Below are 24,417 nucleotides of genomic sequence, written 5' to 3'. Positions count from 1 at the left end.
TGTAGCCATCCACTAGTGGCCTCTTGCCCTGAATGGCTAGCCTGTTTCTGCCATTGTAATTATGTCAAAATCCCATGATCAGTTTAGCTGATCTTTCATTCACGTCTCCATAAAACTAAAATGACTTTCATCTGTACAAGTCACTACCTAAACATCTAACACAAAAAATGAAGTATTTTTTCAGATCTTCAGAGTAAATTGCAAATAATGGCAGAAATTTCTAATGTTATTTGTTAGTGGCAAAAAAAAAAAAAGTCAGATTTGTAAGAAAGGTATTGAACAAAATTTTTTTGTTTACCTTAGAATAATGTGTGTGTAGTGCATTTCTACACAGGATGACTGTATTTAAGAGAACAAGAGTAAGGGGAAAAGAACAGCAAATGTTTAACAGTTTCTTCTAGTGATGTCCATCGCCTTGTTGACTGTAGGACTAGCACATTTAGGGTCCAGCCTAATCAAACCTAGGCAGTTTTTGGTATACTAGTGAGTCTGGTTAAGTACATTTCAGATCCATGTTGGTAAATAAATTCAGTGTACAAACTAAGGTTAGAAAAAAATAAGCAGGAGAAAAGTTCAGTGATATACAGGAAAGGAATGGGCATACTGATGACAAATGCAGTTTTCCTTGTTAGGTCACCTCATAAGGAGTGCTTCAAGGCTGAAGACAAATGGCCTTGGAGTTCTTCTCAATCAACCTATTTTCCCGACAAAACCAGAAACTGAATCCATAGCAACAGCTACCTCCTTTGCCATGTTTTCATTTCTAGTGCCTAAATTGTTGTGGCCAACTGGAAAACGTGGACAACAGGTGAGCCAGCCAAAGCACAGGATAGAAAACAAAGTTTCAATGTGGAATGTCATTCTGCCTGTCATCTTGAAAGGCTTAAGTGGACCAGTTTTCAAGAGGGCTCAAGAATTATAGGACAAATAGTGTTAGTTTCTTACTTAAATTATCTGTCTTGAAGCCCAATGTCTTACATATGCATGCTTTGTCTTTTGCACACTGCTGTTATATCTAGTAGGTATCCCTTAAGCTTAAAGGTCTGCAAAGCCCAGCTGGAACACATTAGTCATCAAGGAATAAAATATGCTGAGTAAAAGGGATGCACACTTACAGCATTCCTATGACCTGGAACATGACTAATATATCATGTCCAGATGCATCACTTATGCTGGTTTTATTGAGTATTTATTTACATGGTTTTGTTGGGTCTTAGTGGTGGCACACAGGCTTCTCTAGCTGTGGTGCACAGACTGTGTATCCCTGGGATATGCAATCTTAGTTCCCAGACCAGGAATTGAACCTGTATCCCCTGCATTGCAAGGTGGATTCTTAACCACTGTACTACCAGAGATGTCCACTGATTAAAATTTTCTAAACTTCAGTTTCCTTATTATCAAGATTTTGCCTTAGTTTCAATTCAGTCCCCAGCTAAAGTAGAGGCTGCAGGCAATCTCACTGTTGGTTGTGCGCCAAAACTGAGAAACCTGAGCTTAGGAAACCCAAATCTATTATAAGGCACAGTAGGAAAACTCATCTTCTTGCCCAGAAAAACTCAATCTTATATAGAGAAAAAGAACCTCTTTACCCAGAAATACTATTCCTAACTTCTAAACTTCCTGTCCTGGAAAAAGTACTAAAATGTGCTAAAAACAGAAGTCAGGAATTGCATTACCGTTCAAGTAATTGTATTCCTCTCTAGAATTTTGCAGCATATTAACAATTATAGGGTAACAGTTGCTACTCAGAGGCTCAGGTTGAAGACAGAAAGGTGTGTGGCCGTCCTAAGATGGTGGAGTAACAGGATGGAAAGATGCCTTTCTCCCCCATAAATTCATCAAAAGAACATTTGAACACTGAGCAAACTCAACAAAACAACTTCCGAATGCTGGCAGAGGACATCCGGCACCCAGAAAGGCAGCGTCGTCAAAAGGAGGTAGGACAAAATATAAAAGATAAGAGAGACAAAAGAGTTAGGGACAGAGACCCGTCCTGGGAAGGAGTCTTAAAAGAGGAGAAGTTTCCAAACACCAGGAAACCCTCTCACTGGTGGGTCTGTGGGGAGTTTTGGAATATCAGAGGGCAACATGACTGGCAGGAAAATTAGTTAAAGCCCACAGAGTACATGCTAACGGCAACTCCCAACAGAGAAGTAGCCCAGATGCTAGCATCTGCCACCAGCAAGTGGGGGCTGCACTGCTTAGGGTAAGGACTGAGCCTGATGCCCTGAGAGCAATCTGAGGGAGCTAATGTGAGACAGCAACCCAAACTGTGGGATAGCCAGAGAGAGGAAAAAACAGAGAGAAAGAGAACTATCCTGCAAAAAGCCCTAATGTAAGGCACTGATGGGCCCACTCACAGAACAAAGGACTGAACAAATACCCAAGGAGAGCTACCCGGCAGCAGACTGGCCCATTCCCTGCCTCTGACCCAAGGCAGGGAGCAGGCTGAGCCAGAAGGGGCATCCTCTACCAAACTGCGAGCAGGCTCCCAGTTGCTAACCAAAGCTTGCTGGGATTCTGGATGGTTGACAACTGTCAGGAGGGTCGCAGCCAGAGATCAGCTCCCCAGAAGAGAGACACGCCACATCTAAGGCGGCGCACACCCAATTCGCACCCAGGAAACCGAGCAGCTGGGCGGGGAAGGCTCTAAGACGCACCACGCACCTGGCCAGAGTGCGCTTGCCAGGCATCCATCCCCCTGAGCTGCTCAGACCTGGGAAGGGCACAAAACGCAGGCCCAACCGAGTCTGCGCCTTTGTGGAGTACCCGAGAACCTGAACCTGAGTGGCTTAGACCTGGGAAGTGCACACAACCCAGGGCCCACTTTAGACAGTTCCCTGCAGAGCAACCTGGAGCCTGAGCAGTGTAGACTGGGAGAGCACACACGCCATGAGGGGGGGCAAACCCCGTGTGGCTGAGACACTGTGAGCACTCCCCACACACGCCAGTGATAGTTGTTTACAGTGCGCCTCCCTCCCCATAGCACGACTAAACAAGCAAGCCTAAATAAGTGATCACCTTTGCCCCCTGTGTCAGGGCCGAAGTTTGATACTGCAGAGACCTCTCAACAGAGGAGGCCAAAAGAAACCAAGAAGAGGGAACCACTTTGGAAGTGACATCTGCAACAGATTAAAACCCTGTGGTTCGCACTGGCTACATAGGAAGGGGCCTATAGACCTTCAGAAATACAAGCTGTAACAAGGAACTATCTGAAACTGAACTGACCCCACACTGCCCTAAACAGCACCAGAGAAATTCTTAGATATATTTTACTATTATCATTTTTTAAATTTTTTTAGTTTTAGAAATCTCTTGCATTCCTATACACTAACAATGAGAAACCAGAAAGAGAAATTAAGGAAACAATACCATTCACCATTGCAACAAAAAGAATAAAATACTTAGGAGTATTATCTACCTAAAGAAACAAAAGACCTATACATAGAAAACTATAAAACACTGATGAAAGAAATCAAAGAGGACACAAACAGATGGAGAAATATACCGTGTTCATGGATTGGAAGAATCAATATTGTCAAAATGGCTATACTACCCAAAGCAATCTATAGATTCAATGCAATCCCTATCAAACTACCAACGGTATTTTTCACAGAACTAGAACAAATAATTTCACAATTTGTATGGAAATACAAAAATCCTTTAACTTTTATAACCTACTATTGCCTTGCCAAAAAAAAAAAAAAAAAACACCTATGCTTAAAGCAAATTTCATACATATTTTCAGTAATTTTTATGATTTTGTTTTTTTTAACATTGTTTTTGAGAGTCTAACCTCTACTCTAGATTTTTAATCTTTGCTTTTCAGGATTTGTTATCAAGTTTCTACCTTTAAGAATCCAATCTTCAGTACCCATTTTTACTTAGGAGTGAGATTACTGACTTGATTGCTTTTTCTTTTGATTCTTTTTCTCCTCCAGGTCACCTTTATCTCCTCCCTCCCCCTTCTCTTCTCTATCCAACTTTGTGAATCTGTGTGTGTGTTCCAGGCTGGAGAGAACACTTATGGAACTGATTACTGGCTGGATCTGTCTCTCTCCTTTTGATTCTCTCTCTTCTCCTCCTGGTCACCTTTATCTCACTCCTCTTTCTTCTCTTCTGGGTGTAACTCTATGAACATCTCTGGGTGTCCCTCACTGTGGAGAATCTTTTCAACATTAACCTTGGCGCTGGCATTAACCTAGCATTGGTTCTAGAAGTCTTGAGGCTACTGTAAGAATAAGACTGAAAACCAGAGGCAGGAGGCTTAAGTCCAAAACCTGAGAACACCAGACAACTCCTGAATCCAGGGAACATTAATCGATAAGAGCTCATCCAAAAGCCTCCACACCTACACTGAAACCAAGCACAACCCAACAGCCACCAAGTTCCAGAGCAAGTCATACCACACAAATTCTCCAGCAAAACAGGAACATAGCCCTGAGCTTCAATATATAGGCTGCCCAAATTCACACCAAACCCACTGACGTCTCAAAACTATTGAATACTTCATTGCACTCCAGAGAGAAGAAATCCAGCTCCACCCACCAGAACACCGACACAAGCTTCCCTAACCAGAAAACCTTGACAAGCCACCCGTCCAAACCCCACCCACAGTGAGGAACCTCCACAATAAAGAGGAACCACCAACTGCCAGAATACAGAAAGGCCACCCCAAACACAGCAATATAAACAAGATGAAAAGGCAGAGAAATACCCAGCAGGTAAAGGAATAGGATAAATGCCCACCAAACCAAACAAAAGAGGAAGAGATAGGGAATCTACCTGATAAAGAATTCTGAATAATGATAGTGAAAATGATCCAAAATCTTGAAAACAAATTGGAGTTACAGATAAATAGCCTGGAGACAAGGATCGAGAAGATGCAAGAAAGGTTTAACAAGGACCTAGAAGAAATAAAAGAGTCCCTCAATAATGAACAATGCAATAAATGAGATCAAAAGCACTCTGGAAGGAACCAAGAGTAGAAGATAGGATAAGTGAGGTAGAAGATAGAATGGTAGAAATAAATGAAGCAGAGAGGAAAAAAACAAAGAATTAAAAGAAATGAGGACAACCTGAGGGACTTCTGGGACAATGATAAATACCCCAACATTCAAACCACAGGAGTCCCAGAAGAAGACAAAAATAAAGGCCATGAGAAAATATTAGAGGAGATAACAGTTGAAAACTTCCCTAAAATGGGGACAAAAATAGTCACCCAAGCCCAGGAAACCCAGAGAATCCCCAACAGGATAAACCTAAGGTGAAACACCCCAAGACACATATTAATCAAATTAACAAAGATCAAGCACAAAGAACAAACATTAAAAGCAGCAAGGTAAAAGCAACAAATATCACACAAGGGAACTCCCATAAGGATAACAGCTGATCTTTCAATACAAACTCTTCAGGCCAGAAGGGAAGGGCAGGATATACTTAAAAGTGATGAAACAACAAAATCTATAATGCAGATTACTGTACCCAGCAAGGATGTCACTCAAACATGAAGGAGAAATCAAAAGCTTTACAGACAAGCAAAAGATAAGAGAATTCAGCACCACCCAACCAGCTCCAACAAATGCTAAAGGATCTTTTCTACACAGGAAACACAGAATGGGTGTATAACCTCGAACCCAAAACAACAAAGTAAATGACAACAGGATCATACTTGCTAATTACCTTAAATGTAAAGGGGCTGAATGCCCCAACAAAAAGATTGGCTGAATGGATACAAAAACAAGACCCCTATATATGCGGTCTATAAGACACCCACTTGAAAACAAGGGGACACATACGGACTGAAAGTGAAGGGCTGGAAAAAGAGATTCCAAGCAAACAAGAGACCAAAAGAAAGCAGGAGTCACAATACTCATATCAGATAAAATAGACTTTAAAATGAAGGCTGTGAAAAGAGATAAAGGAGGACAATACCTAATGATCAAAGGATCAATCCAAGAAGAAGATATAACAATTATAAATATATATGCACCCAACATAGAAGCACTGCAATATGTAAGGCAAATGCTAACAAGTATGAAAAGGGAAATTAACAGTAACACAATAATAGTGGGAGACTTTAATACCCACTCACACCTATGGATAGATCAACCAAACAGAAAATTAACAAGGAAACACAAACTTTAAATGATACAATGGACCAGTTAGACCTAATTGATATCCATAGGACATTTCACCCCAAAACAATAAATTTCACCTTTTTTCTCAAGTGCACACGGAATCTTCTCCAGGATAGATCATATGCTGGGTCACAGATCTAGCCTTGGTAAATTTAAAAAAAGTGAAATCATTCCAAGCATCTTTTCTGACTACAATGCAGTAAGATTAGATGTCAATTACAAGAAAAAAAGCTATTAAGATTCCAACATATGGAGGCTGACAACATGCTTCTGAATAACCATCACAGAAGAAATAAAAAATCAAAATACGCACAGAAACAAATGAACATGAAAACACAACCCAAAACCTATGGGACACTGTAAAAGCAGTGTTAAGGGGAAGGTTCATAGCAATACACGGTTACCTCAGGAAATAAGAAAAAAGTCAAATAAATAACCTAACTCCACACCTAAAGCAACTAGAAAAGGTCGAAATGAAGAACCCCAGGGTTAGTAGAAGGGAAGAAATCTTAAATATTAGAGCAGAAATATATGCAAAAGAAACAAAAGAGACCATAGCAAAAACCAACAAAGCTAAAAGCTGGTTCTTTGAGAAGATAAATAAAATTGACAAACCATGAGCCAGATTCATCAAGAAACAAAGGGAGAATAATCAAATCAACAAAATTAGAAATGAAAATAGAGATCACAACAGACAACACAGAAATACAAAAGATCATAAGAGACTACCATCAGCAACTATATGCCAATAAAATGGACAACTTGGAAGAAATAGACAAATTCTTAGAGAAGTATAACTTTCCAAAACTGAACCAGGAATAAATAGATAATCTTAACAGACCCATTACAAGCACAGAAATTGAAACTGTAATCAAAAATCTTTCAGCAAACAAAAGCCCAGGACCAGAGACCTTCACAGCTGAATTCTACCAAAAATTTACAGAAGCACTAACACCTACCTTACTCAAACTCTTCCAGAAAATTGCAGAGGAAGGTAAACTGCCAAACTCATTCTATGAGGCCACCATCACCCTAATACCAAAACCAGACAAAGATGCCACAAAAAAAGAAAACTACAGGCCAGTATCACTGATGAACATAGACGCAAAAATCCTTAACAAAATTCTAGCAAACAGAATCCAACAACATATTAAAAAGATCATACATCATGACCAAGTGGGCTTTATCCCAGGAATGCAAGGATTCTTCAATATTCACAAATCAAAGTAATATACCACATTAACAAACTGAAAGATAAGAATATGATTATCTCAATAGATGCAGAGAATGCCTTTGATAAAACAACATCCATTTATGACAAAAACCCTCCAGAAAGCAGGAATAGAAGGAACATGCCTCAACATAATAAAAGCTATACATGACAAACCCACAGCAAACATTATCCTCAATGGTGAAAAATTGAAAGCATTTCCTCTAAAGTCAAGAACAAGACAAGGATGCCCACTCTCACCACTACTATTGAGCATAGTTTTCTAAGTATTGGCCACAGCAATCAAAGCAGTAAAAGAAATAAAAGGAATCCAGATTGGAAAAGAAGTAAAACTCTGTTTGCAGATGACATGATCTTCTACATAGAAAACCTTAAAGACTCCACCAGAAAATTTCTAATCAGTGAATATAGTAAAGTTGCAGGATATAAAATTAACATGCAGAAATCCCTTGCATTCTTATACACTAACAATGAGAAAACTGAAAGAGAAATTAAGGACAATTCTATTCAATGAAAAGAATAAAATATTTAGGAATAAATCTACCTAAAGAAACAAAAGACCTATATACAGAAAACTATAAAATACTGATGAAAGAAATCAGAGGATACACAGAGATGGAGAAACATATCATGTTCATGCATCAGAAGAATCAATATAGTGAAAATGAGTATACTACACAAAGCAATCTATAGATTCAATGCAATCCCTATCAAGCTACCAACAATATTTTTCACAGGGGTAGGACAAATAATTTCACAATTTGTATGGAAATACAAGAAACCTAAAATAGACAAAGCAATCTTGAGAAAAGAAGAATGGAACTGGAGAAATCAGCATGACTTCAGGCTATCCTACAAAACTACAGTCATCAAGACAGTATGGTACTGGCACAAAGACAGAAATATAGATCAACAGAACAAAATAGAAAGCCCAGAGATAAATCCATGCACCTATGGACACCTTATCTTTGACAAAGGAGGCAAGAACATACAATAGAGAAAAGACAGTCTCTTTAGAGTGGTACTGTGACAACTGGTCAACCACTTGTAAAAGAATGAAACTAGAACACTTTCTAAGACAAAAACAAACTCAAAATTGATTATTTTCTAAGACCAGAAACTATAAAACTCCTAGATGAAAACAGGCAAAACACTCTCCAACATAAATCACAGCAGGATCCTCTATGACCCACCTCCCAGAGTAATGGAAATAAAAGCAAAAATAAACAAATAGGACCAAATTAAACTTAAAAGCTTTTCCACAATGAAGGAAACTATAAGCAAGGTGAAAAGACAGCTTTCAGAATGGGAGAAAATAAAAGCAAACGAAGAAACTGACAAAAGAAATATGCAAGCAACTCTTGCAGCTCAATTCCGGAAAAATAAACAACCCAATCAAAAAATGGGCCGAAGAACTAAACAGACATTTCTCCAAAGAAGACGTACAGATGGCTAACAAAGACATGGAAGCAACCTAGATGTCCATCAGCAGATGAATGGATAAGAAAGCTGAGGCACATATACACTATGGAATATTACTCAGCCATTAAAAAGAATACATTTGGATCAGTTCCAATGAAGTGGATGAAACCAGAGCCTATTATACGGAGTGAAGTCAGAAAGAAAAACACCAATACAGTATACTAATGTATATATATATGGAATTTAGAAAGATGGTAATGATAACCCTATATGCGAAACAGCATGAGACACACAGATGTATAGAACAGTGTTTTGGACTCTGTGGGAGAAGGTGAGGGTGGGATGATCTGAGAGAATAGCATTGAAACGTGTATTATCAATTGTGAAACAGATCTCCAGTCCAGGTTCGATGCATGACATAGGGCACTCAGGGCTGGTGCACTGGGATGACTCTGAAGGATGGGATGGGGAAGGAGGTTCAGGATGGGGAACACATGTACACAGATGTGCTCAATGTATGGCAAAACCCACTACAATATTGCAATTAGCCTCCAATTTAAAAAAAAAAAAAAAGGTTTTTCCTGATCAGTGCTGTATCTTATTTCCTTCAGCTCTGTGTATACCAATCTATTCAATTATTACAGTATGGATATTTACCCCTTTGCATTACTTGCAAGGTGGGTCAGACATAAAGCTTTTCCTGGCTTTGTAACTAAATCCCCTTTCATTGAGAAAGCAGGGCCACCATGAAAATACACACCCTGATTGACAAAATTTAGGGAAGGTATGAGTGTACAGTCATTTCAGTTTTTGCTGTTTGGGTTGGATCTATGTGAAAAATTGAGACTAGCTATTCATATACAAGAATCATTATATAGTTCTTAACATGTTAGGCTTTCTTTCTTGCTTCCTGGAGTTTTTTATTCCTTAGCCTACAATATGCATTCATGTGATGGTTAGGGTTAGTTAAGACCACGTATATATTTTATCCATCTCTCTACAACTTATTACTAATTTTTAACATGAAAAAGACTGTACATGTATTTTACCCGTCTCCCAGTAATTATTTACTAATTTTTAACATGAAAAAGAATCTTATATCAAAACACAAATGTATAATTGAACCTCTTTGTTCCCAATTACCCAATCTAAACAATTATCAGTATCTTGCTAATCCAACTTCACTTATCTTTTCCTGGAAAAAACAAATTTCAGATTTTTCCTGTTAGTATGTTCTTAAATTGGTAAGGTCATGTTACTTTTTCCTATATTGACCTCAACAAAATGGCTCAAATGTAAATCACTCGTCAAGAGCAAAATACCAATTAAAACGATTTTCAATATACACATACTTGAATATCTGAAATTTTAAAATAAGTCAAAAAATGGTGAGGGTATGGAGCAACCAGACTCTTGATAACAATTGTGAAAGAAGTGTAAACCAATAAATAACTGCTTTAGAAAATAGGGAGTATCTAATGGAAAGATACAGAATATGTTATCCAGTTCTACTTTAGAATGTATCCACTAGATATGAACATGTCTTTCAGAAAAGCTGAGGTTCTATCCTGGACCAAATTTGTGCTCCTCCTCTTTTCCAACTAGGACTCAAATTTTTGACATCCATTGTTTGTACAGTCTCGTTTTAACAAGAATCCTAGGTCAGTTGGGTTATACTCAGTATCTTAGTATTCTCAGTGGCAATTTCTTAGCTCCCCAACAACCCACCAGGTGCTACCTATTACCCTAATCTACCTTCAGCAAAGAGACTTCTTACATTGGTTAAGCAAAATACACCCCCCACCTTGGTCTTCTCCTTTCTATTTTTCTAACTACTCACACCCATTTCCCACCTTGCTCTTTGGCTATAAATTACCATTTGCCCAAGATGCATTCAGAGCAGCTGAATCTATGGGATTCAAGGAATCCCTGAATCAGCTAAATCTATGGGAGAAAGCAGTAGTCTTTCTCCCATACTGCAAGCGCCCATGTAGACCCTCTTGAATAAAGTTATTTTCTTCCTTTTCTTTAATAGGTGTCATAAATAATTTAACATAACCACAACCTGGAAACCACCCTGATAAGTTCAGCACAGAAGATAATTCAACACAGCGGTTAGACTGAAACTATAGACAATATTTTATCACACAGACAGAATGCTGACTGCAAGAAACTGTACAAGAACACACTGATTTACAGATGAAAGCCAGTCTACAGTAAAAGAAGTTAGGAAACATGGGAGGTTAGTTCTAATAAGGGGACACAAGGACACTGAAGTTTAAAAATAAAACAAAAACCATGTGTCATAGAACTACTGTAATGTTAACATGTTAAATTGATTTGGTTCTTTTAACAAAATCTGTTATGTGGCACAGCTGCCAGCATCACTGCATGGTAACAGTGGTAATACTGATTTATCAGCCAACAGAAAGGACCAAAAGTTGGAAACTGGGCACTTCTGCCATAGGTTACCTATTCTAATTCTTGATTCTTACATTGATAGATGCAATACATGCTATATAGGTCATTTAGATTTCTGTGATTTAAGATTAAAATTGTTTCTCCATATACCTTCCGTAATACCATCTTTGTCATTTATTCAAATACTTAAAACTAAAAGAGGTCTTTCATAAATTAGTTCTACAAATAAGCAAGAAATCTCACATTCAAACTTTTCATGGGGAGGGCACAAATTCATTTCTACCTCTCATTAAACCATAACTGACAGCAAAGATTGTATTCTTTATTTTAGTAAAGTCAGAGTAAACACAGCACATGCAGTGAAAGGATCGAAAACTAATACATTAAGCAATTACTAAACTTACAGTGACTTGAGGTTCAATGTCTACATTTGGCAAATTAAAATCCATTCTTATTTACTGAAAATATTGCTGGCTGACAAAACTTAAATGTAAGTCACTGATATGGCAATACACAAAGATAACCACATGGTTGAGAAAAAGGCCAGACACTGAAAAACAAACATATGGAACTAAATAGAACTCTATAGAATTTCTGAAAATGTGGACACTTCATAAGTGTTTAGAAGTGTTTTAAGATAACATCATATCAAAACCTTGGCATGTTATAGCTTCAAGTTGCGAAGTTTCTTTTACATTTTGTTAGAAAGTTAAAGCTATCTACAAAGTCAATGCTGGGTCTGCTTAGTTTGACTAAAAGTGTAGTAAGACCTAACATTAAAGCTCACACTAACCTGAAATTTATTATGTAACATACGGTGACATTCAACATTCAAGTGCCAGTGTTTTTGTACTGTCTTTTGGTCAAGTTTCTTTAAACTTTCAAAGAATCACTTTTAGGCTTACAAAAATAAATATTTGTCAAAATGTTCAATAAATACTACACAGACTAGCACTAGCAGCAAAAAAGTATCTAAAATCTGTCATGTGCAAAGAGTTTTCTTCCCAATCATCATTCAATGGTCCCAAATAAAATTTTAGAATCTAGTTCTAAAAAGATGTGTTCAACAATCTCCAAGAGACAAAGTAAGATTGGAAGTTTAAGAACATGCACAAAAGACATATATATATATATATTAAAAATTCTCTGAATGTGCAATAAAAGAAGTACTTTGTAAAAAGTTATGGGCAAATGTACAAGGGCCTAAACCTAGACTAATTGAAATAGCACCATAACAAATGACCTCAATACTGTCAAGTGCACCTACTTAATAAAAGTTTTAGAACAAGGCACAATACACTTGAAAATCTATTATTGCACTTGTAAGAAATTTTTGCCTTCTTATGCCATTGTTAAGATTATTAATTATGTTGGATTATTATCCAACCAGAGAAAAGTACCAATTCCAAGTGACGGAGACAATTTTAGTTGGTGAATAATCATCTTTAGCCAAATTTAGCAGAAAACAACTGTAAAATACAACGGAAACCTATGCAACTAAAATATAATTATACTATACAGAAAAAACAACTTGAGCAGCTTAGTACATATTTCTAACCCGTGTAATCTCAAGGATTTGTGTGTTGTTATGCTGACTGACAAAGTCCACAAATGTAAGCCATTTAAACATTTCAACGCAGTGTAAAGAGAGTAAAGAAAATCTGCAATAAAGTAAAGCCTGCTGCATGATCCCTCCTGCTCATATCCTTCTGACCAAAAAACATCAACACTAGCATGCATTTAAGACCAAAACCCAAGCTGATCCATAAAAGGACTGGTCACTGGCATGGTCAACCATACTACCATTTCAATTTTACTCAGGGCAGGCAGGAAAAAAATCTAATTAGATGAAATTTTCACTAAATACTTTTTTATAATCAAATTTTCAAACTTCTCCTGTGGTAACATATACCCGACTTGCCTATCTTAGAATTAAGAGGGACTGTTATATTTACTTCCATTAACTTCAAGAATGCTTTGAAAAATGTATGGATGCATTCATACATGCAACCTTATCATGACTGGAATGGCTTATTTATAATTTATAAATGCCTATCCAGGATAGAATGAGCAAGTACAAATTTAAATAAGTACAGTTTGCCACATCAGAAGGTAATTCTGCTGTAAGATATTTTTCTCCCCAATCTCCAAATATTAAGTCCTAATGCAAGTTACTGCTCAAGTTTTCTTACTTTGTAATAGATGTGAATTAACAATTCCTGTTAAGTAAGCTGTATCACACCTGTGTGCCAAGGTGTGATCTTAGCCCAAATTTAGTGAATTTATTCCATGAATACATGAAAACGAGACCATTACTGAGCCAACAGGACATCAAAATAAAAAGTTGTCTAAAACTTAAAAGTCATAGTACATTAACAAACAAATGATCCTCAGTCACAGAATTATAAATGCAGTTTGGGGTGGAAACAAGCAGAAGGGAAGTTAATCCAAACCATAGCAATTAAGTTTTCAAACCAATGGAGTTGTTGATTGTTCTTTTTCCTTCTTTTGGCTTTAAGCTTCCTTGAATTTTCAGAGGAATCACTGTGGGTAACGCACTACAAGATCTCCTTTCTACACAAAACAATCTGGCAAAGTTACATGTGGTTTCCATTGTAGTTTTTTTTAAGTGACTTGGTTACAAAGCAGATTCAGTTGCCCCACCAGTCAACCCCCTGAGAGCTGTAATTTCCTCCATATCCTTCACTACTGTAGAAGCCTCCATAGCCACCTATCAAGAAATGTTAAAAAAAAAGACAAATTAGTCAGCCATATTTCCTTTTTCTAGTAGTCTGATATAAGCCTAATAAAAAACACTGTATTATTTGGTTGTGTTCTTCACAAATAAAATTTCTCAAGTTATGCTTTGAAAAAGGGGGGAATCCCTTGCAAAAATTTATATAAAAGGGGGAAAATTACACTATTACCTCCACCAAATCCTCTGCTGCTGCCATGACCACCTCCACTACTGTGGCTGCTGCTTGCACGACCACTACTATAGCTAGAACTGCCAGAACTGCTACTTTGTCGATAATCACGGGCACCAAATCCTCCACTGAATCTATATTACAAGGAAAAAGATATGATGGTTTTTAAGAACATAATTGAAATAAAACGACAATTTCCATGCATAAACTTTCCAGTCCTCAACTTCAACTCATTTCCATGTGGCTTCTTCCTCTGGCATTTACTCCACGCTATCCTTTCTGAAAATGTCACTTGTATAGTAATGGCAGTTTTTAGTTAACCCTGGACAAAATTCCTTTCCCAGATGATATTAATGACAAAGGTTTAAAACTATCCGTACCTCTTAGAACGGCCACGACTGCCACTCTTGTAATAGTGTTCATAAGCCATATTTTCTAACCAGGATGGCACTTCTTGTTTGGCTTCAACAAGAAGATCCAACAAATCTTTTGTAATATTTACATTTCTTTCATTCAAAAATGAGGTGGCAAGACCTACAAGAATCCAAAAAAAGTAAATGAGGTCTAGAACATTAATCAGAAAACAAAAATATAAACAATACACAATATTAAACTGTCTGACATCCGATGTCAACTTTCCCTTGAAAACAAGTTCTAGGATTTAAAACTGTGTCAACCAGCAAGCAACCAAACACTTTACCAAGGTTTCCTACACGTCCTGTACGGCCAATCCGATGTACATATTCTTCAATATCACTTGGCAAATCAAAATTGATGACATGTTTCACATTTGATATGTCTAGTCCTCTTGCTGCCACCTAAAAAAAGCAATTTTTGTTAAAATAAGGCAATATTCAAAGATGTGTAATTGAAAAAAGAAAAAAAAAAGAAAAAAGAGCAGAAAATATACGCACAGCAGTAGCCACTAGAATTGGGCATTTTCCTGAGCGGAACTGATGAAGAGCTTCCTCTCTATCTCTCTGTGAGCGGTCTCCGTGGATACTTGTACAAGCATATCCTTCATGGTATAAGAAATCCTCCAAAGAATCAGCCCCCTTTTTGGTCTCAACAAAAACTAAAGTCAGCGAATCCTTCCCTGAAAAATTATTGATAAAAAATACTTTATCTTTTCTTTATTAATAGCAACTTTGCATCATTGCTTGATCTAAATATTAATGATTTGCTACTTCTCTTTGCACTCAGAAGGAATGCACATGGAGATAATGAAAAAGCAGCTTTACATCCATGGTCAGAAGGGTGAGTAAACACAGGGTATAGGCTAAAGGTATTTTAATAGTCTCTTTAATATCTAGCAATATAATTACTCAAAATTTTACCTGCTGCATTTAAGAGATCAAGTAGAAATGACCGTTTGTCTGCCTCTTCCACCCAAACTACTTTTTGTGTGATGTTCTCAGAGGTAGAGCCAACTCTACCTACGGCCAGAAAGATATATTCATCCAAGAAATCACGAGCAAGCATCTGAAAGAGGGTCAAGGAAGTCTTTACTTTTTTCCTATTTTAACTAACATTAACTCAAGAAAACATCTATACAAATGTTCTTTTTTCAAAAAAAAGGAACTACCTGAATTTCCTTAGGAAAAGTAGCACTAAACATCATGGTATGGCGAACACCCTTTGGTGGCATAGTGTCTTGTTCAACTATACGACGTATCTGAGGTTCAAATCCCATATCCAGCATCCTATCAGCTTCATCCAACACCAAGTATCTGTTATTAAAAAGATAGTTCAGAATTTGATGAGAAACTTAAGTTTAGAATTTGATAAGAAACTTAATTTTTGTTGTGCCTATACTGATTTATGCTAATACAGTCATTCTAACATTTGAGATTCAAATTTCACTATGTAAACCACATACAGATCACATAACCAAATTAGCTGTTATCTGTTACAATGAACCAAGCAGATCAGCTACTACTTTACAAAATACTACAAAACTGATGAATACTAATATACAAGTTAATTATACTTCATATATAAAAATCAACTTACTTGCAGAAATCTAACCCAACCTTTCCTCTTTCCATCATATCTACCAGACGTCCTGGAGTGGCAACTAACAAGTGACATCCACGTTCTAAGTCTCGAATCTGTTGACCAATATCAGCACCACCATATACCACACAAGGACGAAGTCGAGATCGGTATGAAAACTGCAAGCAATAATTTATTAGATAGTCATAAAAACTACACTAGAATCTATTAAAAAAGTCAATAATCAGCAAAATGCATACTTACTTTCCTGGCTTCCTCATAGATCTGTACAGCCAACTCTCTTGTTGGGGCTAAAACCAAGGAGATTGGATACTGCTTACGGCGTCCATACCTTCCATTTTCCTAAGAATTAAGTACAATTTATAAATTAAAATCAAAAGATTCAAATCTTTTTTTATTCATTTCTAAAGTTCGTGACAATAAAATCCCTTCTGTAATTTAAGAACTATATTTGAAAATGAACTTTTATTGAGTTAACAGACTAATGAAAGAGAGTATATTTACTTGAAAGAAAAGTTCCAACAAATGATGACAAACATTGTTCTAAGGAAAACCTTTTTGTTTTATAAACAAATCTCTACCTTCACAGCTTTCAAAGCCTCGCCTGGACCATCTGTATAAATCTGACTTAAGATGGGCAAAAGAAATGCTGCAGTTTTCCCAGACCCTGTTAAAAAAATAATGGCTTATTAACTTTGAATAATAAAAAAAGTATTCTAAATACCCATTTAGTGAGAAAATTTTTTTTTACTTAATGCCTAATTCTGTGACAAATGCATTTATACAACTAAGTGAAGAATGCTGAGTGATTTGTGATCCATTTTTAACAGATCAACATATACTTCTTTGCAACAATCTACAGAAGAACACAATTATTTTTATTTTTAAATTGGCATCAACTTCTACTTCAAAATTTTTTTGTTATTTGGCAGCTGGTAGAATGTCAGCAAACTTTCTTACGAAAGTCCTACTAGCAAAGGACGTTGTAGATCATTCTCTTACTTTGCAAAATAAAAGCCATGGGTACTAACTACTGCAAGAAAACATTACTTAAAAAAACAAGTGTTGGTCTTGTCCCAAAGGCCAGTTACATATAAAGAAATTACCTACTGCTTAAAAAAAAAAAAGTATAAAAAATGATAAATGATTTAAATTTATAATATTTACATATACACACCCATACAAAAAGTTCAGTACATAACCAAAGTTAAGATTTGTACTCTTTAACCTATGTCAAATTCTGATACAGGACTAAACAGTACTACTACAGCCCTCTCAGTCCCCAACTCATAAAACACTAAAGGATGACATGCACCTTTTCCTTTCTCAGGATCACAGGCTCTTCCCTGACTATACATTTCATATCCCAATTATATTGCTAACTTTCCTTCCACTGACTTCATAATTTTCCCCTGCTCTGTACTCAGTTTGGGAAGTCAGCAATATCAACTGGCTGACAATATTGCTATAAACTTCCCCAAGATGCCCTGATAAAAACACTAGTTTTATCCAAAGGATTGAAAGACATAAAAGATATGCCCAGCTAATACTTCCCTCACTATAAAATCAAGTTAAATTTAGGACACAGGCCTTTCTCTGTTTTTACAAAGCTAGTCCAGGTATTCTCCATTAATGAACTTACCTGTTTGGGCACAAGCCATCAGGTCTCTTTTTTCTTTAATAATGGGAATGGCATGTTTTTGCACTGGAGTAGGACGTGTATAATGAGTAAGCTCAATGTTTCCCATAATAATTTCTCCCATTGCAATATCGCTGAACTGTTAATAAAATTTAACCAGATTATCAAATAAATATATAAACTAGATAAAAATGCCTTAATGTTCTGCTGCATTGTTTTATATTAGCATTAGAATGGAATTTAATAGCTAAATGTCTAATTGTGATTAAATGTACAGCTGCTTTGGATTTTAAGTGAAAGTATCCAGTTCTTTGTAAGAAAATAGACTTTTGAAAGTCTAATCTGCAACATAGTAGTTCTGAGGTTTTCTGCATATTTGACATGTTTCCTAATTAAGGTGTCCTCAAAATGGTGACATTAGTCTGTCTCTCCTTTCTCATACATAACCCAGTGAAATTTTCAGCAGTAACTGTAAACAACAGTTAAAAAGTCAAATAAAATACTTACACTTTCAATGTGTGGAGGACAGTTATTGCCAGTTACCTCTACTGGTATATCGTCGTACTTCTCAAAGTTAATCCCAGTGTTTCCTCCAGAAAAGAGCTCCCTGAAATGAAATGATTGTTATATGTACGACGCTAGATGGCAAGTTTCCCACCAACGTAAATAACAAAAACTTACTGCTCCAAGCGTTCACTTGGTGGAAGTGGTTTTGACCAATCATCATCATCCGACTTATCACACCACCGACTGTGTCCACTACGCTCAAATCTGCCAAAGCCAGTTCTGTCACGACTGCCAATACCTTCACAGTCATTCCGCCCACGATCATCAAACCTAAACAGCACAAGCAAACAGATTACAGAGTATGTCATTTAGCCCATATTATCATGTCTCCAAAAACAGAGCTATATGTTAGTAATTCAATTGTTGGTCACAAGTAACTTTCAAAGAGTAACTCAATATTGGCTAACTTATTTGTGAAATAACATCTTCTAATTTAGCTATGGTTATCTGTAATTTATATTTAATTAAAAAACAAAGGCATAACATTAATGTTAAGAAATATTTGGATATATATATACACATCAAGCAGCATATTCATACTACTTTTAATTCCAGTTAACCAAACTAAAACTAGTAAAGACCTTTTAGAGTTAAAAATGAGTAGCCAATATTTTCCTTAAAATCTAATCTATAGGGGAACTTCCCTAGTGGTTCAGAGATTAAGATTCTGTGTTTCCACTGCAGGGGACATGCAAAGATCCCAATATGCAGCATGGCAAAGCACAGAGGGGAGGGAAACCTACCTATCTATAATGGAAGAATAGTCTGTTAATGAAAAACAACAAATTAAATGCTACGGAAAGTACAAAGAATGAGAACACACAAAATTAAGAGTTGATTCCTGAAATGCTATGTTATACACACTAACAGCATGACAATAATTTACCTTCCCCTTGATCCACTTCCTCGATCACTGAAGTAACTGGGTCTTCCTCTTGAATCTCGAGATCCAAAACTGCTGTAGGCATCCTTTTCTTTACTACAACTCCACCCTGAAACGTCTTTACCATAAAATCCTTTCAAAAAAAGTTAAGAGTAAGAAAAGGTGACTTACAAGTTTCCTGTCTTTTGAAAAACAGTTTTCCTTTGTCTTATCCTTGTGACTGACACCAAAGGGCACTGAAATTACTATCTAAACACTGGAAAAGAGAATCAAGGTTGAGATGTGTTTTCACTAGCAAACAAAATTTTCCTATTTAAATCCTCTTTTCCACTAAAAATTACTGTATTAAGCAAAACAGACTCATAGTAAAACAACAATCACTGAATGAATAACACCCCTGAGAAGATAAAAGTTGTGAAAGTATGCCAGTGCAAGTTTGGGTTCAAAGTTGATTAAAAGGAATAAGAAATTCACATGATGTAAAATTACATGAATGTTTCTGAAGTTAAGAAGTACTAATTTTTGAAAACAGAAAAGCATAGAAGAAAAATGTGTACACAGTCCCAAAGTGACCTCATTCTTGAAGCTTTAATTTTCAAAGCAGAAAAAGTTGAATAACCACTTACCCTTAGATGCTTCCCTATTCCTTAAGTGAGGAGGTATATAGCGCCCTTCTATAAGAGAAAAACGTAAAATTAAAAACTGATCAAATCCCCCAGATACAGCTGGTCCTAGGGATTTTCCTGTTCATACAGTAGATTCTGTGTTCCCACTGTAGATGGTACATAGGTTAGCTCCCTGGTGAGGAAATCAAGATCTCACATGCCTTATGGCATGCCAAAACAAAGAAAAAACAACTCATCCTAGAAAACACTTTAAAAACAGCTATTCTTTGAATTTAGTTACTTAAAGGAAAACCTCCTAAAATGAAACACATTTTAACAGCTACTAGTATATAATTATTTTGAATGACACTGGTCTTTCAGAAAATTGTCACATGAAACAAGCTTTAACAAATCAGTTCAGTTCAGTTGCTCAGTTGTGTCCGACTCTTTGCGATCCCATGAACCCTAGCACACCAGGCCTCCTGTACATCACCAACTCCCAGAGTCTACCCAAACCCATGTCCATCAGGTCGGTCATGCCATCCAGCCATCTTATGCTCTGTCGTCCCGCCCCCAGTCCTTCCCAGCATTATATACACTAAAACAAGCTACTAGGAAAGACCATATATATGCCCTGTCTGTTAACCAATTTCAATTCAGCTGTTTTGCTAAAACAAACATTAAAAAATTTAAACAATGAGAACTGTAAAGGATAGATGATTTTAAGGAGGAACTGATAGGAAATCCAAATTAAAACTAAATTTCTAACTTTACTTGAGATTAAGTACTTCAAAACTGATGGCAGAATTAAATCTTTAAAAAATTCATATAGTGACAAATAACATACCAATTAACCAGACTTGAAGAGGATTTTCAGAGTGCACCAACTGCTGTCTTGGAAATCAAGGTACAAGCTGAGATATGCTGTCACAAACTTCCTGTCCCAATCCACTTAACAGTGACATTAACTCTAACCAGTAGCAAAAACAATGCAGAAACACTACTCTTTTCCCAAAATTTAACTTTTCAAATAAACTTTTAATAACATAGTTAATATTTCAAGTTCTAATTACCATCTGCTGCTGCTGCTGTTAAAGTTACTACAGTTGTGTCCAACTCTGTGCGACCCCATAGACAGCAGCCCAACAGGCTTCCCAAGAGCACTGGAGTGGGTTGCCGTTTCCTTCTCCAATGCATGAAAGTGAAAAGTGAAAGTGAAGTCTCTCAGTCATGTCTGACTCTTTGAGACTCCCATGGACTGCAGCCTACCAGGCTCCTCTGTCCATGGGATTTTCCAGGCAAGAGTACTGGAGTGGGCTGCCATTGCCTTCTCTGAATTACCATCTAAGAATCAGTAAAGCGAGGTTCCGTCAGAAAGGCTCAGTTTCTTCATGGGAAATGAGCAAAAGTCATAACACACAATTGCACAAGTTCCCTTTATTAGGTTTAACACAGTTCAAGTTCAGGTCAATTCAAAAGAGAGATCAACATGTCTTCACCTCTGTGTCTGAGAAGGATTCATACTGGGTATAAGAGGTTTTCTCAAAGTGTGAATATTAATTTTCTATGGCATGATTAAGAGTTTACACTGGAAAAGAACCAATTAATCTCTTATTATCCAAACATGCCAAATTACTTTATAAATTTATACGGTCACGGAATGGTTTTTGAATTTAAAATTAGTATTGAGATATTAACAGATTCTAAACAAATAAAAATTTTACTCACTGCTAGCTGTACTTCCTCCTCCACTCTGATTATTATCAGAATTCAGGTTTAAATTAGCCAACTAGAAGAAAAGAGACATTAATAGTTCACATGCTGAAAAAAGGAAAAATCAAGCACAGACAGCATTACAAAAGACAAATTAGAAGTCCTAAATTCTAATCATACACTGTATCATTACAAGCTCTTATTTTTAACACCTTGTAGAAGTCTACAAATTATGGCAAAGGCAAAAAGTAGGACCTGCATGCCAAGAAGTACACCGGTACAGATAGTTCAAATATATTCATCCAAAACAAGTTTTTCCCAAAGTAATTCTGCATAGTAAAATCACCTCAGTCATCACAAGTTACATTCTCAAAGTCATTTCTTTTCTGGGCAAGCTGAAGATTTGTTCTTTATTCCCTAAATGCTACATAACTTAAGAACAATTAAATATTTTAACTTTATATTGCAGCAGTGTGCAACTTTTTAATTCAAATAAATTCATAAACAGCAGCACCACCCATCACTTAGTGCGCAATGTGACACTTATTACTGTTATCATGTAATATTTACCACATTGTGAATGCAGTATTTATTATCTGCCATTTTATGGTAAATGCAAAGAGACTGGGCAAATGACATTAAAAGTTTATACAAGAGAAGCACCTTTAATTTCACTTCAATATCTGTCCCTTTATAATGATGGATTTCAATACTGTAGAAAAGTTTCAGTTTATTGAGTTTCAGAAAAACTAACCAAGAAATTAAAATAATGGAAAATCATACATGTCAGAATAAATTTTAAAAAGCACAAAAGATCAAGGAGCAATAGTGACACCTATCTGCTACAGGAAATGTACTATATACTGTTTATACATAGACACGTTAAAAGTTCAAGAATAATATTACCAAACACCACACATTATCAACAAAGGCATATGTCTTGACTGACATATTTGAATATTTTCCACATTAGGAACAAGAAAGCAATGTAACATGTAAAGTTTTTCCTGCTAATCGTCTCTTTCCTAGTTATTTTCTCTCAGATGAAACTTAAAAACAAACGCTTAACCTTACGACACGTTCAACAAAGTACGACAACTCAAAAGTTTAACATCCTCAGGTTAACGGCCATTCAGTGGGTTTAAAATAAAGGGAATACTGCAAATCTCTAACCTCCCGCCAGCTTCCCGATTCCACTACGCGCAGATAGGAATGTACGTAAGCAAGCAGCGACCGTTTCCTACTCCCCTTCCCACTATTCCCCTTCCGCGTCTTTTGCGTCACAAAGCTTTCCATTCCGGAAACAGGACCTCATCACGTGGGGTACTCAAAGTACAGCGGGAAGAAATCCCGGAAAGAAATAATAACAAAACTGCCGTTTTATTTTCTAAAAATAAAATCGTCCGCCAGGGTCCCACAAGCACAAACCATGCAGTAGGGCTTCGGTGAGCGGAGCGCAGCGCTGAAAAACAGTGCAACGAAACAACAGTGGCCGCCGCCATTGCTCCGAAATAAGACCCAGTGCCCAACCCCCTTCCCACTTAATTTCGTAAGCAAGCGACCGTACGCCTGTATACCAACGACATTGTGCCTGAAATTAATGCCGTACAGCTAAAACCAAGAACAACAGAAAAAAGCGGGCCAATACCGCGTACCTCACCACTAATCAGTCGGTACTAGTACAAACACGCCGCTCCGAGATCGCGCGCACACACGCCAAATTCGCCATTGTGAGGGGCCATGATACACTAGTAAACGAAGTCAGAACACTACCAATTTGTTTCTTCCTCCATACCGCCTCCCCACCCCCAACAATGCCTTAAGTCGGTCTTTTCCCTCGTTTGCTGTCAACCACAGCCAAATAAAGCAACCAGCAAAAGGAAGAGGGAAGGTGTCACGTCAACACTGCTCCACAAATCAAATTAATCCTGAGAAAATGCCCACGGAGAAAGGATAGGAACATTTTGACTCACCTGCTGATCCACCTCCTGTACGTTTTTCACCGCCTCATGACTCATGCCTGAAGAAAAGCGCGAACTCTCGGTCTCACACCGCTTGTTTAGCCTATCCGTATTTGAAACGACTCCCGCGGGAACCGGCTCACAGCTTGGCCTGCCGGAAACAAACTCTCTAGAACGGCTTTCCGCTGATACGTAACCGTGCGTCTGCCTCTGATGGCAGGAAACAGCCCCCCTCACCCCCGCACTTCCTTTAAATCTACCGTTACTTCTTTCTGGCCAAGTCGCGTTAGTGAAGTCATAATCTCGCGGGATCTTTTAGTCAATCCCGTTCATCAAACGCTAATTTCGCGAGAGCTTCTGTTCGGCCCCCTCCCGGGGTGTTGGAATTTTGCAGAACTAGCATCAACCGCTTGGGGGTGCATTTAAACCTAACACCAGTATACCTCAATTCTCCTCACCCACTCCCCGCCATCGTAGTTTCCCTGCTTCTTCTAAAGTTCTGCGATGCACTTCTGTTTTAGTTCCACGAATCTGATTTTCTGTAAAATGTCTCTGTTTCAAATACCCTCGCCCACCTTTAAGAAGCTTCCTTCCCAGTGCCGAAACTATCAAAAAGCCCTGGATCCAAGAAGGTTGAGGATCACTTGACCGCAGGTGTCCAGCGTGTTGGTCATTGCGTACCCTGGTCAACGATAACGAAAAGGCGAAAAAAACAGGAGGCGGGCAGACGGCCTCAAAGGAGGGTGGATAGATACTAGGGGAAAGCGGGGTGGAGAGAGGAAGGAGGGTGGATAGATACTAGGGGAAAGCGGGGTGGAGAGAGGAAGGAAACGGACAGGGAGACCGCAGCGCGTATTGGCGTTCAGACTCTGCCAGGCTGCGGGGGCTTGGG

General features: G+C 37.5%; 1 protein-coding gene across 1 annotated transcript; it reads right to left on the bottom strand.

The window, feature by feature from the left end:
- Window positions 1–11,515: 11,515 nt before the first annotated feature.
- Window positions 11,516–23,805, bottom strand: LOC110132257 (ATP-dependent RNA helicase DDX3Y-like). Its single transcript, XM_020885477.2, has 17 exons — window positions 23,538–23,805; window positions 21,580–21,640; window positions 19,873–19,920; window positions 19,250–19,379; window positions 18,478–18,633; window positions 18,304–18,403; window positions 17,800–17,935; window positions 16,739–16,824; window positions 16,401–16,499; window positions 16,155–16,315; window positions 15,727–15,871; window positions 15,479–15,623; window positions 15,056–15,237; window positions 14,842–14,959; window positions 14,522–14,675; window positions 14,142–14,275; window positions 11,516–13,945 (listed from the first exon to the last, which is right to left on the bottom strand). Exons 1-17 carry the CDS (start codon window positions 23,580–23,582, stop codon window positions 13,866–13,868), a joined length of 1,980 nt encoding a protein of 659 aa, XP_020741136.2. The 5' UTR covers window positions 23,583–23,805; the 3' UTR covers window positions 11,516–13,865.
- Between the last annotated feature and the right edge of the window lie 612 nt (window positions 23,806–24,417).

Source organism: Odocoileus virginianus, unplaced genomic scaffold, assembly GCF_023699985.2.
Source record: "Odocoileus virginianus isolate 20LAN1187 ecotype Illinois unplaced genomic scaffold, Ovbor_1.2 Unplaced_Contig_32, whole genome shotgun sequence".
In the NCBI taxonomy this organism is placed as follows: Eukaryota; Metazoa; Chordata; class Mammalia; order Artiodactyla; family Cervidae; genus Odocoileus; species Odocoileus virginianus.
This window is presented reverse-complemented; position numbering and strand designations above follow the sequence as displayed.

Bases quoted from the DNA above. Each gene is read 5' to 3' on its own strand.
- LOC110132257 (XM_020885477.2), bottom strand. From the start codon at position 23,582: ATGAGTCATGAGGCGGTGAAAAACGTACAGGAGGTGGATCAGCAG. The intron at 19,921-21,579 runs GTGAGTAAAATT...TTTCTCTTATAG, and splicing joins AGGAGGAAGTACAGCTAGCA to AAGGGCGCTATATACCTCCT. The intron at 14,960-15,055 runs GTGCGTATATTT...TGCTTTTTTTAG, and splicing joins CAATTCTAGTGGCTACTGCT to GTGGCAGCAAGAGGACTAGA.